At 46.8% G+C, this 15113-nt stretch overlaps 1 protein-coding gene across 1 annotated transcript in view; it reads left to right on the plus strand.

Annotated features, from left to right (window-relative positions):
- The window catches only part of LOC139380158 (uncharacterized), a 34077-nt gene extending 21530 nt beyond the window's left edge, over positions 1-12547 (plus strand). Inside the window, exons 6-7 of the mRNA XM_071122602.1 lie at positions 11816-12034; positions 12392-12547. Coding sequence (XP_070978703.1) covers positions 11816-12034; positions 12392-12547 — 375 coding nt within the window. The remainder of the gene's footprint in view (positions 1-11815; positions 12035-12391) is intronic.
- Positions 12548-15113: the final 2566 nt, after the last annotated feature.

Below are 15113 nucleotides of genomic sequence, written 5' to 3' on the forward strand. Positions count from 1 at the left end.
CCATCATGTAGTCACTAACTGATTCCATCCTGTAGTCACTAACTGATTCCATCCTAACTGATTCCAACCTGTAGTCACTAACTGATTCCATCCTGTAGTCCCTAACTGACTGCCATCCTGTAGTCACTAACTGACTGCAATCATGTAGTCTCTAACTGATTCCATCCGAACTGATTCCATCATGTAGTCACTAACTGATTCCATCCTGTAGTCACTAACTGATTGCCATCCTATAGTCACTAACTGACTGCCATCATGTAGTCTCTAACTGATTCCATCCTAACTGATTCCATCATGTAGTCACTAACTGATTCCATCCTGTAGTCACTAACTGACTGCCATCCTGTAGTCACTAACTGACTGCCATCATGTAGTCTCTAACTGATTCCATCCTGAAGTCCCTAACTGACTGCCATCCTGTAGTCACTAACTGACTGCCATCATGTAGTCACTAACTGATTCCATCCTGTAGTCACTAACTGATTCCATCCTGTAGTCACTAACTGACTGCCATCCTGTAGTCACTAACTGATTCCATCCTGTAGTCACTAACTGATTCCATCCTGTAGTCACTAACTGACTGCCATCCTGTAGTCACTAACTGACTGCCATCATGTAGTCTCTAACTGATTCCATCCTAACTGATTCCATCCTGGAGTCTCTAACTGATTCCATCCTAACTGATTCCATCCTGTAGTCTCTAACTGATTCCATCCTGTAGTCACTAACTGACTGCCATCCTGTAGTCTCTAACTGATTCCATCCTAACTGATTCCATCCTGTAGTCACTAACTGATTCCATCCTAACTGATTCCATCCTGTAGTCACTAACTGATTCCATCCTGTAGTCCCTAACTGACTGCCATCCTGTAGTCACTAACTGACTGCCATCCTGTAGTCTCTAACTGATTCCATCCTAACTGATTCCATCCTGTAGTCCCTAACTGACTGCCATCCTGTAGTCACTAACTGACTGCCATTCTGTAGTCTCTAACTGATTCCATCCTAACTGATTCCATCCTGTAGTCTCTAACTGACTCCATCCTAACTGATTCCATCCTGTAGTCCCTAACTGATTCCATCCTGTAGTCACTAACTGACTGCCATCCTGTAGTCACTAACTGATTCCATCCTAACTGATTCCATCCTGTAGTCACTAAATGATTCCATCCCGTAGTCCCTAACTGACTGCCATCCTGTAGTCACTAACTGACTGCCATTCTGTAGTCTCTAACTGATTCCATCCTAACTGATTCCATCCTGTAGTCTCTAACTGACTCCATCCTAACTGATTCCATCCTGTAGTCCCTAACTGATTCCATCCTGTAGTCACTAACTGATTCCATCCTAACTGATTCCATTCTGTAGTCACTAACTGATTCCATCCTGTAGTCACTAACTGATTCCATCCTAACTGATTCCATCCTGTAGTCACTAACTGACTCCCATCCTGTAGTCACTAACTGACTCCCATCCTGTAGTCCCTAACTGACTCCCATCATGTAGTCCCTAACTGACTCCCATCCTGTAGTCCCTAACTGATTCCATCCTGTAGTCACTAACTGATTCCATCCTGTAGTCACTAACTGATTCCATCCTGTAGTCCGTAACTGATTCCATCCTGTAGTCACTAACTGACTCCCATCCTGTAGTCCCTAACTGACTGCCATCCTGTAGTCACTAACTGACTGCCATCATGTAGTCTCTAACTGATTCCATCCTAACTGATTCCATCATGTAGTCACTAACTGACTGCCATCCTGTAGTCACTAACTGACTGCCATCCTGTAGTCACTAACTGACTGCCATCATGTAGTCTCTAACTGATTCCATCCTAACTGATTCCATCCTGGAGTCTCTAACTGATTCCATCCTAACTGATTCCATCCTGTAGTCTCTAACTGATTCCATCCTGTAGTCACTAACTGACTGCCATCCTGTAGTCTCTAACTGATTCCATCCTAACTGATTCCATCCTGTAGTCTCTAACTGATTCCATCCTAACTGATTCCATCCTGTAGTTTCTAACTGATTCCATCCTAACTGATTCCATCCTGTAGTCACTAACTGATTCCATCCTTTAGTCCCTAACTGACTGCCATCCTGTAGTCACTAACTGACTGCCATCCTGTAGTCTCTAACTGATTCCATCCTAACTGATTCCATCATGTAGTCACTAACTGACTCCATCCTGTAGTCCCTAACTGACTGCCATCCTGTAGTCACTAACTGACTGCCATCCTGTAGTCTCTAACTGATTCCATCCTAACTGATTCCATCCTGTAGTCACTAACTGATTCCATCCTAACTGATTCCATCCTGTAGTCCCTAACTGACTGCCATCCTGTAGTCATTAACTGACTGCCATCATGTAGTCTCTAACTGATTCCATCCTAACTGATTCCATCATGTAGTCACTAACTGATTCCATCCTGTAGTCACTAACTGACTGCCATCCTGTAGTCACTAACTGACTGCCATCATGTAGTCTCTAACTGATTCCATCCTAACTGATTCCATCATGTAGTCACTAACTGATTCCATCCTGTAGTCACTAACTGACTGCCATCCTGTAGTCACTAACTGACTGCCATCATGTAGTCTCTAACTGATTCCATCCTGTAGTCCCTAACTGACTGCCATCCTGTAGTCACTAACTGACTGCCATCATGTAGTCACTAACTGATTCCATCCTGTAGTCACTAACTGATTCCATCCTGTAGTCACTAACTGACTGTCTTCCTGTAGTCACTAACTGATTCCTTCCTGTAGTCACTAACTGATTCCATCCTGTAGTCACTAACTGACTGCCATCCTGTAGTCACTAACTGACTGCCATCATGTAGTCTCTAACTGATTCCATCCTAACTGATTCCATCCTGGAGTCTCTAACTGATTCCATCCTAACTGATTCCATCCTGTAGTCTCTAACTGATTCCATCCTGTAGTCACTAACTGACTGCCATCCTGTAGTCTCTAACTGATTCCACCCTAACTGATTCCATCCTGTAGTCACTAACTGATTCCATCCTGTAGTCCCTAACTGACTGCCATCCTGTTGTCACTAACTGACTGCCATCCTGTAGTCTATAACTGATTCCATCCTAACTGATTCCATCCTGTAGTCTCTAACTGATTCCATCCTAACTGATTCCATCCTGTAGTCACTAACTGATTCCATCCTAACTGATTCCATCCTGTAGTCACTAACTGATTCCATCCTGTAGTCCCTAACTGACTGCCATCCTGTAGTCACTAACTGACTGCCATCCTGTAGTCTCTAACTGATTCCATCCTAACTGATTCCATCCTGTAGTCTCTAACTGACTCCATCCTGTAGTCCCTAACTGACTGCCATCCTGTAGTCACTAACTGACTGCCATCCTGTAGTCTCTAACTGATTCCATCCTAACTGATTCCATCCTGTAGTCACTAACTGATTCAATCCTAACTGATTCCATCCTGTAGTCACTAACTGATTCCATCCTGTAGTCCCTAACTGACTGCCATCCTGTAGTCACTAACTGACTGCCATCATGTAGTCTCTAACTGATTCCATCCTAACTGATTCCATCATGTAGTCACTAACTGATTCCATCCTGTAGTCACTAACTGATTGCCATCCTATAGTCACTAACTGACTGCCATCATGTAGTCTCTAACTGATTCCATCCTAACTGATTCCATCATGTAGTCACTAACTGATTCCATCCTGTAGTCACTAACTGATTCCATACTAACTGATTCCAACCTGTAGTCACTAACTGATTCCATCCTGTAGTCCCTAACTGACTGCCATCCTGTAGTCACTAACTGACTGCCATCATGTAGTCTCTAACTGATTCCATCCTAACTGATTCCATCATGTAGTCACTAACTGATTCCATCCTGTAGTCACTAACTGATTGCCATCCTATAGTCACTAACTGACTGCCATCATGTAGTCTCTAACTGATTCCATCCTAACTGATTCCATCATGTAGTCACTAACTGATTCCATCCTGTAGTCACTAACTGACTGCCATCCTGTAGTCACTAACTGACTGCCATCATGTAGTCTCTAACTGATTCCATCCTGAAGTCCCTAACTGACTGCCATCCTGTAGTCACTAACTGACTGCCATCATGTAGTCACTAACTGATTCCATCCTGTAGTCACTAACTGATTCCATCCTGTAGTCACTAACTGACTGCCATCCTGTAGTCACTAACTGATTCCATCCTGTAGTCACTAACTGATTCCATCCTGTAGTCACTAACTGACTGCCATCCTGTAGTCACTAACTGACTGCCATCATGTAGTCTCTAACTGATTCCATCCTAACTGATTCCATCCTGGAGTCTCTAACTGATTCCATCCTAACTGATTCCATCCTGTAGTCTCTAACTGATTCCATCCTGTAGTCACTAACTGACTGCCATCCTGTAGTCTCTAACTGATTCCATCCTAACTGATTCCATCCTGTAGTCACTAACTGATTCCATCCTAACTGATTCCATCCTGTAGTCACCAACTGATTCCATCCTGTAGTCCCTAACTGACTGCCATCCTGTAGTCACTAACTGACTGCCATCCTGTAGTCTCTAACTGATTCCATCCTAACTGATTCCATCCTGTAGTCCCTAACTGACTGCCATCCTGTAGTCACTAACTGACTGCCATTCTGTAGTCTCTAACTGATTCCATCCTAACTGATTCCATCCTGTAGTCTCTAACTGACTCCATCCTAACTGATTCCATCCTGTAGTCCCTAACTGATTCCATCCTGTAGTCACTAACTGACTGCCATCCTGTAGTCACTAACTGATTCCATCCTAACTGATTCCATCCTGTAGTCACTAAATGATTCCATCCCGTAGTCCCTAACTGACTGCCATCCTGTAGTCACTAACTGACTGCCATTCTGTAATCTCTAACTGATTCCATCCTAACTGATTCCATCCTGTAGTCTCTAACTGACTCCATCCTAACTGATTCCATCCTGTAGTCCCTAACTGATTCCATCCTGTAGTCACTAACTGACTGCCATCCTGTAGTCACTAACTGATTCCATCCTAACTGATTCCATCCTGTAGTCCCTAACTGATTCCATCCTGTAGTCACTAACTGATTCCATCCTAACTGATTCCATCCTGTAGTCACTAACTGATTCCATCCTGTAGTCACTAACTGATTCCATCCTAACTGATTCCATCCTGTAGTCACTAACTGACTCCCATCCTGTAGTCACTAACTGACTCCCATCCTGTAGTCCCTAACTGACTCCCATCATGTAGTCCCTAACTGACTCCCATCCTGTAGTCCCTAACTGATTCCATCCTGTAGTCACTAACTGATTCCATCCTGTAGTCACTAACTGATTCCATCCTGTAGTCCGTAACTGATTCCATCCTGTAGTCACTAACTGACTCCCATCCTGTAGTCCCTAACTGACTGCCATCCTGTAGTCACTAACTGACTGCCATCATGTAGTCTCTAACTGATTCCATCCTAACTGATTCCATCATGTAGTCACTAACTGACTGCCATCCTGTAGTCACTAACTGACTGCCATCCTGTAGTCACTAACTGACTGCCATCATGTAGTCTCTAACTGATTCCATCCTAACTGATTCCATCCTGGAGTCTCTAACTGATTCCATCCTAACTGATTCCATCCTGTAGTCTCTAACTGATTCCATCCTGTAGTCACTAACTGACTGCCATCCTGTAGTTTCTAACTGATTCCATCCTAACTGATTCCATCCTGTAGTCTCTAACTGATTCCATCCTAACTGATTCAATCCTGTAGTCACTAACTGATTCCATCCTAACTGATTCCATCCTGTAGTCACTAACTGATTCCATCCTGTAGTCCCTAACTGACTGCCATCCTGTAGTCACTAACTGACTGCCATCCTGTAGTCTCTAACTGATTCCATCCTAACTGATTCCATCATGTAGTCTCTAACTGACTCCATCCTGTAGTCCCTAACTGACTGCCATCCTGTAGTCACTAACTGACTGCCATCCTGTAGTCTCTAACTGATTCCATCCTAACTGATTCCATCCTGTAGTCACTAACTGATTCCATCCTAACTGATTCCATCCTGTAGTCCCTAACTGACTGCCATCCTGTAGTCATTAACTGACTGCCATCATGTAGTCTCTAACTGATTCCATCCTAACTGATTCCATCATGTAGTCACTAACTGATTCCATCCTGTAGTCACTAACTGACTGCCATCCTGTAGTCACTAACTGACTGCCATCATGTAGTCTCTAACTGATTCCATCCTAACTGATTCCATCATGTAGTCACTAACTGATTCCATCCTGTAGTCACTAACTGACTGCCATCCTGTAGTCACTAACTGACTGCCATCATGTAGTCTCTAACTGATTCCATCCTGTAGTCCCTAACTGACTGCCATCCTGTAGTCACTAACTGACTGCCATCATGTAGTCACTAACTGATTCCATCCTGTAGTCACTAACTGATTCCATCCTGTAGTCACTAACTGACTGTCTTCCTGTAGTCACTAACTGATTCCATCCTGTAGTCACTAACTGATTCCATCCTGTAGTCACTAACTGATTCCATCCTGTAGTCACTAACTGACTCCCATCCTGTAGTCCCTAACTGATTCCATCCTGTAGTCACTAACTGATTCCATCCTGTAGTCACTAACTGACTCCCATCCTGTAGTCCCTAACTGATTCCATCCTGTAGTCACTAACTGATTCCATCCTGTAGTCACTATCTGATTCCATCCTGTAGTCCCTAACTGATTCCATCCTGTAGTCACTAACTGACTCCCATCCTGTAGTCCCTAACTGATTCCATCCTGTAGTCACTAACTGTTTCCATCCTGTAGTCACTAACTGATTCCATCCTGTAGTCCCTAACTGATTCCATCCTGTAGTCACTAACTGACTCCCATCCTGTAGTCCCTAACTGATTCCATCCTGTAGTCACTAACTGATTCCATCCTGTAGTCACTAACTGATTCCATCCTGTAGTCACTAACTGATTCCATCATGTAGTCACTAACTGATTCCATCCTAACTGATTCCATCCTGTAGTCACTAACTGATCCCATCCTGTAGTCCCTAACTGACTCCCATCCTGTAGTCCCTAACTGACTCCCATCCTGTAGTCCCTAACTGATTCCATCCTGTAGTCTCTAACTGATTCCATCCTGTAGTCACTAACTGATTCCATCCTGTAGTCCCTAACTGATTCCATCCTGTAGTCACTAACTGACTCCCATCCTGTAGTCCCTAACTGATTCCATCCTGTAGTCACTAACTGATTCCATCCTGTAGTCACTAACTGATTCCATCCTGTAGTCCCTAACTGATTCCATCCTGTAGTCACTAACTGACTCCCATCCTGTAGTCCCTAACTGATTCCATCCTGTAGTCACTAACTGATTCCATCATGTAGTCACTAACTGATTCCATCCTGTAGTCCCTAACTGATTCCATCCTGTAGTCACTAACTGACTCCCATCCTGTAGTCCCTAACTGATTCCATCCTGTAGTCACTAACTGATTCCATCCTGTATTCACTAACTGATTCCATCCTGTAGTCACTAACTGATTCCATCCTAACTGATTCCATCCTGTAGTCACTAACTGATCCCATCCTGTAGTCCCTAACTGACTCCCATCCTGTAGTCCCTAACTGACTCCCATCCTGTAGTCACTAACTGACTCCCATCCTGTAGTCCCTAACTGACTCCCATCCTGTAGTCCCTAACTGACTCCCATCCTGTAGTCCCTAACTGATTCCATCCTGTAGTCCCTAACTGACTCCCATCCTGTAGTCCCTAACTGACTCCCATCCTGTAGTTACTAACTGATTCCATCCCGTAGTCCCTAACTGATTCCATCCTGTAGTCCCTAACTGACTCCCATCCTGTAGTCACTAACTGATTCCATCCTGTAGTCTCTAACTGACTCCATCCTAACTGATTCCATCCTGTAGTCCCTAACTGATTCCATCCTGTAGTCACTAACTGATTCCATCCTGTAGTCCCTAACTGATTCCATCCTGTAGTCACTAACTGATTCCATCCTGTAGTCCCTAACTGATTCCATCCTGTAGTCCCTAACTGACTGCCTGACGTGTTTATGTCATAATTCCACTGTCATGAACTTCATCTCTCTCAGGAAAACACATTATTCTTCCATGCTACCATGTGGTTTAAAACAGCTGGGGGGTTGTGTTCAACTACCTGTCTACCTCTACGACCTGTGCAACAATGTATCATTTTAAAAATGCAATCTCTCCCATGCCAGTATACTAGAAACCCAAGAATGAATTTGAAACTAATTCTTCACCATGGAAACCGTAAACACTCAGAATTCCATTCATTAATTGACCAGCAAGGTCTGTGTTCAACATGAATTTAACATGCATTTTAAAGAGTGGTGGGAACAGGAGATTGGAGGGGACAACAATCCCATAATAACCAGTCGACACGAACGAGTGGAGGAAAACACCCTGCAAAAGAGCCGTATTGAAGCCAACACAGCGAAGCAGACTAACTGGGCACTGAAATGTTACTGCGACTGGCTAAAATACAGTTTTATTTATTTTAGTAGGCAAGTCAGTTAAGAACAAATTCTTATTTACAATGACGGCCTACCCTGGCTAAACCCGGACAATGCTGGGCCAATTATTCACCACCCTATGGGACCCCCAATCACAGCCAGATATGATGCAGCCAGGATTCAATCCAGGGACTGTAGTGATGCCTCTTGCACTGAGATGCAGTGCCTTAGACCCATGCGCCACTCGGGAGCAAGAAAAGGGCATAGCTTTCTCTCTTGAGTCTGAGACAACGACAAAAGAACGGTTAAACGCTATCCTGCGGGAGTTTTATGGGAGTGTGAGGAATACTAAGAGTAAAGTGTCGAGTTGAACCGTAACATCAACGACCCTCACGGGTCTCCTGCCGGGTGGAACCGTAACATCAACGACCCTCACGGGTCTCCTGCCGGGTTGAACCGTAACATCAACGACCCTCACGGGTCTCCTGCCGGGTTGAACCGTTACATCAACGACCCTCACGGGTCTCCGTGCCGGGTTGAACCGTAACATCAACGACCCTCACGGGTCTCCGTGCCGGGTTGAACCGTTACATCAACGACCCTCACGGGTCTCCGTGCCGGGTTGAACCGTTACATCAACGACCCTCACGGGTCTCCTGCCGGGTTGAACCGTTACATCAACGATCCTCACGGGTCTCCTGCCGGGTTGAACCGTAACATCAACGACCCTCACGGGTCTCCGTGCCGGGTTGAACCGTTACATCAACGACCCTCACGGGTCTCTGTGCCGGGTTGAACCGTTATATCAACGACCCTCACGGGTCTCCTGCCGGGTTGAACCGTTACATCAATGACCCTCACGGGTCTCCGTGCCGGGTTGAACCGTTACATCAACGACCCTCACGGGTCTCCTGCCGGGTTGAACCGTTACATCAACGACCCTCACGGGTCTCCTGCCGGGTTGAACCGTAACATCAACGACCCTCACGGGTCTCCTGCCGGGTTGAACCGTTACATCAACGACCCTCACGGGTCTCCTGCCGGGTTGAACCGTTACATCAACGACCCTCACGGGTCTCCGTGCCCGGTTGAACCGTAACATCAACGACCCTCACGGGTCTCCTGCCGGGTTGAACCGTAACATCAACGACCCTCCTCAGAGTCTTTCATAAGACACACAAGGCTCAGATTGATCGCCCTCCTGAAGCGTCTTACCAGTTGGCATCACGTGAAAAGCTAGCTATTCCCTGGCACAAGTGGGGACACTTCAGGCTGAGGAGTAAGGTACACACATCCCCATGTGCTATACACGCTCATACAAAAGTTAATCGATGCATGCCTGGAGGCAAGGGAAATAATGTCTACGAGTGGCCAACGGTGTGAGATTTCACTCCAGATGTATTGGCAGCCTAACATGGAGAGCAGAAATTGCTGGAGTGACATTGACAGTTCTTCCACTCTTGTCATCAACCAGGACCAGAACCACGAAGAGTTCTCCTGTGCCATCAACAGAAACGTCACTGTTAACATCACCAACTAGCTTGGTTAGCTCGGACTCGCCCACCATACCAGTTGTTGCCTATATAAGGCCCGAGGCCTTATAGACCATTTAGACTATAGAGACTATAGAGGCTATAGAGACCGTAGAGACCGTAGAGAATATAGACTATAGAGACTATAGAGCCCATTTAGACTATAGAGACTTTAGAGACCATTTAGACTATAGAGACTTTAGAGACCATTTAGACTATAGAGACTTTAGAGACTATAGATACTATAGAGACTATAGAGACCATAGAGACCATAGAGATTATAGAGACTATAGAGGCAATAGAGACTATAGAGGCAATAGAGACCGTAGAGACCGTAGAGACCACAGAGACAGTAGAGACCGTAGAGACCGTTGAGACCGTAGAGACTATTTAGACTATAGAGACTGTATAGACTGAAGAGACTGTAGAGACCATAGAGACCATTTAGACTATAGAGACCGTGGGGACTATAGAGTCTCCCTAGACTATAAAGACTATAGAGACCGTAGAGACTATAGAGACCGTTTAGACTATATAGACTATAGAGACTATAGAGACCATAGAGACTATAGAGACTATTTATACTATAGAGACTATAGAGACTGTTTAGACTATAGAGACTATAGAGACTATAGAGACCATAGAGACTATAGAGACCATTTAGATTGTAGAGACTATAGAGACAGTAGAGACTATAGAGACTATTTCGACTATAGAGACTGTAGAGACCGTAGAGACCATAGAGACCGTAAAGACCGTAGAGACTATAGAGACCGTAGGGACTATAGAGTCTCTCTAGACTATAAATACTATAGAGACCGTAGAGACTACAGAGACCATTTATACTATAGAGACTATAGAGACTGTTTAGACTATAGAGACTATAGAGACCGTTTAGACTATAGAGACTATAGAGACCATTTAGATTATAGAGACTATATAGACAGTAGACACTATAGAGACTATAGAGACTATTTAGACTATAGAGACTATAGAGACTATAGAGGCTATTTAGACTATAGAGACTATAGAGACTATAGAGACTGTAGAGACAGTAGAGATTATAGAGACTATAGAGACTATTTAGACTATAGAGACTATAGAGACTATGGAGACTATAGAGACTATAGAGACTATAGAGACTATTTAGACTATAGAGACTATTTAGATTATAGAGACTATAGAGACTATAGAGACTATTTAGACTATAGAGACTATGGAGACCAGACAGGATCAGGAGCAGAGCAGACAGTGAACGCCTGCAGGGGTAAAGCTCCTTGGTTTGTATATGTATTCTTCTCTCTGATGCTCGTCCCACTGGGCCTCGGATCAGCTCTAGAACGTTCCTGATCCACCACCCCTTCTGACACATCGATCTAGCACCCTCTAGGATTTGTCGCTAGTCGTTATTTCATGCTCCATCCATTTGGATGTCAGTTTGAACAGGTTTTCATAACCTCATTGTTTTTTGGGGGTTCTGAGATTACGGCTGAAGCGTATATAGGTTAGGCTATATGAACTTTTAGAACACCTGTGTGCTTCTCATGCTGGCATTGAACGTAAAGTCATTGTCCGTAAGACTGTGACAGATCGGTGTTGTGTGACTGCTTGTCTCCCTCTCCCCAGGATTCCTCTGTGGGTGAGCTGATGGCTGGCTATGAAACAGCAGGGTTGAACCTGTATGTTTAGATAGAGACGGTGATGGGTGATCATTTGGTTTTTCCTCTCGCCCCTAATGCAGGCGGACCTGAAGGAGCGCTACAGTGTGGGAGAGCTGCTAGCAGACTTGGCAGGCTGCAGGGCGAGACGAGTACTAGTCTTCGTAGAGCAGAGTTACAGCGGGGCGCTCAGTAAGAGACTGAAAGCATCTCTGAAACACCTGAACGTGGTGCTGCTCAACATAGCCGACAGCTGGGCCTCACTGCACCCAGCAACATGCCTTATAGACCACCTGAGTAAGGTATGTAGCAAAACCCTGCACAGTGCCTTATAGACCACCTGACTAAGGTATGTAGCAAAACCCTGCACAGTGCCTTAGAGACCACCTGAGTAAGGTATGTAGCAAAACCCTGCACAGTGCCTTATAGACCACCTGAGTAAGGTATGCAACACGTACACACAACACACACCCTGCACAACACACACTCTACACAACACCCCCACCCACACACACTCCACCCCCCCCCCCCAGAAGCCATGGATTACAGGCAACATCCGCAATGAGCTAAAGGCTAGAGCTGCCGCTTTCAAGGAGCGGGACTCTAACCCGGACACTTAAAAGAAATCCCGCTGTGCCCTCCGACAAACCATCAAACAGGCAAAGCATCAATACAGGACTAAGATGCAATCCTACTACACCGTCTCTGACGCTCGTCTTTACCTCAACGTCAGCAAAACAAAGGAGCTGATGGTGGACTACGGGAAACAGAGGTTCGAGCACACCCCCAACATCCACATTGACGGGGGGCTGTAAGCTTTCGAGAGCTTCAAGTTTCTCGTTGGCCACGTCACCATGGTCCAAACACACCAACATAGTCGTGAAGATGGCACAACAACTCCCCTTCCACCAGGGCTTGGTCGGTAGGGATGTCCTTGTCTCATCGCGCACCAGCGACTCCTGTGGCGGGCCGGGCGCAGTGCACGCTAACCAAGGTTGCCAGGTGCACGGTGTTTCCTCCAACACATTGGTGCGGCTGGCTTCCGGGTCAGATGCGCGCTGTGTTAATAAGCAGTGCGGCTTGGTTGGGTTGTGTATCGGAGGACGCATGACTTTCAACCTTCGTCTCTCCCGAGCCCGTACGGGAGTTGTAGCGATGAGACAAGATAGTAGCTACTAACAATTGGACACCACGAAATTGGGGAGAAAAAAGGGGTCAAAATTCAACAAAAAAACAACAATAACAAACATAAAAAGGTTCTACAGCTGCACCATTGTCGTGGGCCATCGGATCCTTTAAAGGTTCTACAGCTGCACCATTGTCGTGGGCCTGTAACGGTTTTCTGTATGTGAAGGAGAGTCGGACCAAAATGCAGCGTGTAGATTGCGATCCATGTTTTAATGAACAAACGTAAAACACGAATCAATGCAAACACTACAAAATAAAGAACGTGATGAACGTAACGAAAACCTAAAACAGCCTATCTGGTGAAAAACACATAGACAGGAACAATCACCCACCAACACACAGTGAAACCCAGGCTACCTAAATATGGTTCCCAATCAGAGACAATGACGAACACCTGCCTCTGACTGAGAACCATATCAGGCTGAACATAGAAATAGACAAACAAGACATGAAACATAGAATGCCCACTCAGATCACACCCTGACCAATCAAAACATAGAAAATACAAAGTAAACTATGGTCAGGGCGTGACAGTACCCCCCCCCCAAGGTGCGGACTCCGGCCGCAAAACCTGAACCTATAGGGGAGGGTCTGGGTGGGCATCTGTCCGCGGTGGCGGCTCTGGCGCTGGACGTGGACCCCACTCCATGACAGTTTTAATCCCCCTCCTAAACGTCCCTAAATAGGTTACCCACCACAATGATAACATGGGACAGAGGGACAGCTCGGGACAGAGGTAACTCGGGACAGATGGGTAGCTCAGCACTGAGAGGAAGCTCAGCACTGAGAAGAAGCTCAGCACTGAGAGGAAGCCCAGGCAGGTAGTAGAAACTACCAGAACCTGGCTGGCTGGCGGTTTCAGCAGATCCTGGTCGACTAGCAGATCTGGGAGAATCTGGTCGACTGGCGGATCTGAGAGAATCTGGTCGACTGGCGGATCTGGGAGAATCTGGTCGACTGGCGGATCTGGGAGAATCTGGTCGACTGGCGGATCTGGGAGAATCTGGTCGACTGGCGGATCTGGGAGAATCTGGTCGACTGGCGGATCTGGGAGAATCTGGTCGACTGGCGGATCTGGGAGAGTCTGGTCGACTGGCGGATCTGGAAGAGTCTGGTCGACTGGCAGATCTGGAAGAGTCTGGTCGACTGGCAGATCTGGAAGAGTCTGGTCGACTGGCAGATCTGGAAGAGTCTGGTCGACTGGCAGATCTGGAAGAGTCTGGACGACTGGCAGATCTGGAAGAGTCTGGTCGACTGGCAGATCTGGAAGAGTCTGGTCGACTGGCAGATCTGGAAGAGTCTGGTCGACTGGCAGATCTGGAAGAGTCTGGACGACTGGCAGATCTGGAAGAGTCTGGACGACTGGCAGATCTGGAAGAGTCTGGTCGACTGGCAGATCTGGAAGAGTCTGGTCGACTGGCAGATCTGGAAGAGTCTGGTCGACTGGCAGATCTGGAAGAGTCTGGTCGACTGGCAGATCTGGAAGAGTCTGGTTGACTGACAGCTCTGGCTGCTCCGTGCTGACTGGCTGCTCCATGCTGACTGGCTGCTCTGGCTGCTCCATGCTGACTGGCTGCTCTGGCTGCTCCATGCTGACTGGCTGCTCTGGCTGCTCCATGCTGACTGGCTGCTCTGGCTGCTCCATGCTGACTGGCTGCTCCATGCTGACTGGCGGCCCTGGCTGCTCCATGCTGACTGGCGGCCCTGGCTGCTCCATGCTGACTGGCGGCCCTGGCTGCTCCATGCTGACTGGCAGCTCTGGCGGCTCCTTGCAGACTGGCAGCTCTGGCGGCTCCTTGCAGACTGGCAGCTCTGGCGGCTCCTTGCAGACTGGCAGCTTTGGCGGCATCCTGCAGAAAGGCAGCTCTGGCGGCTCCTTGCAGACTGGCAGCTCCTTGCAGACTGGCAGCTCTATGCAGACTGGCAGCTCCTTGCAGACTGGCAGCTCCATGCAGACTGGCAGCTCCATGCAGACTGGCAGCTCCATGCAGACTGGCAGCTCCATGCAGACTGGCAGCTCTATGCAGACTGGCAGTTCTGAACAGGCGGGAGACTCCGGCAGCGCTGTAGAGAAGGAAGGCTCTAACAGCGCTAAACAGGCGGGAGACTCCGACAGCGCTGGAGAGGAGGAAGGCTCTGGCAGCGCTGGACAGGCGAGGCGCACTGTAGGCCTGATGCGTGGTGCTGGCACTG

This window comes from Oncorhynchus clarkii, chromosome 22 (genome assembly GCF_045791955.1).
Source record: "Oncorhynchus clarkii lewisi isolate Uvic-CL-2024 chromosome 22, UVic_Ocla_1.0, whole genome shotgun sequence".
Taxonomy (NCBI): Eukaryota; Metazoa; Chordata; class Actinopteri; order Salmoniformes; family Salmonidae; genus Oncorhynchus; species Oncorhynchus clarkii.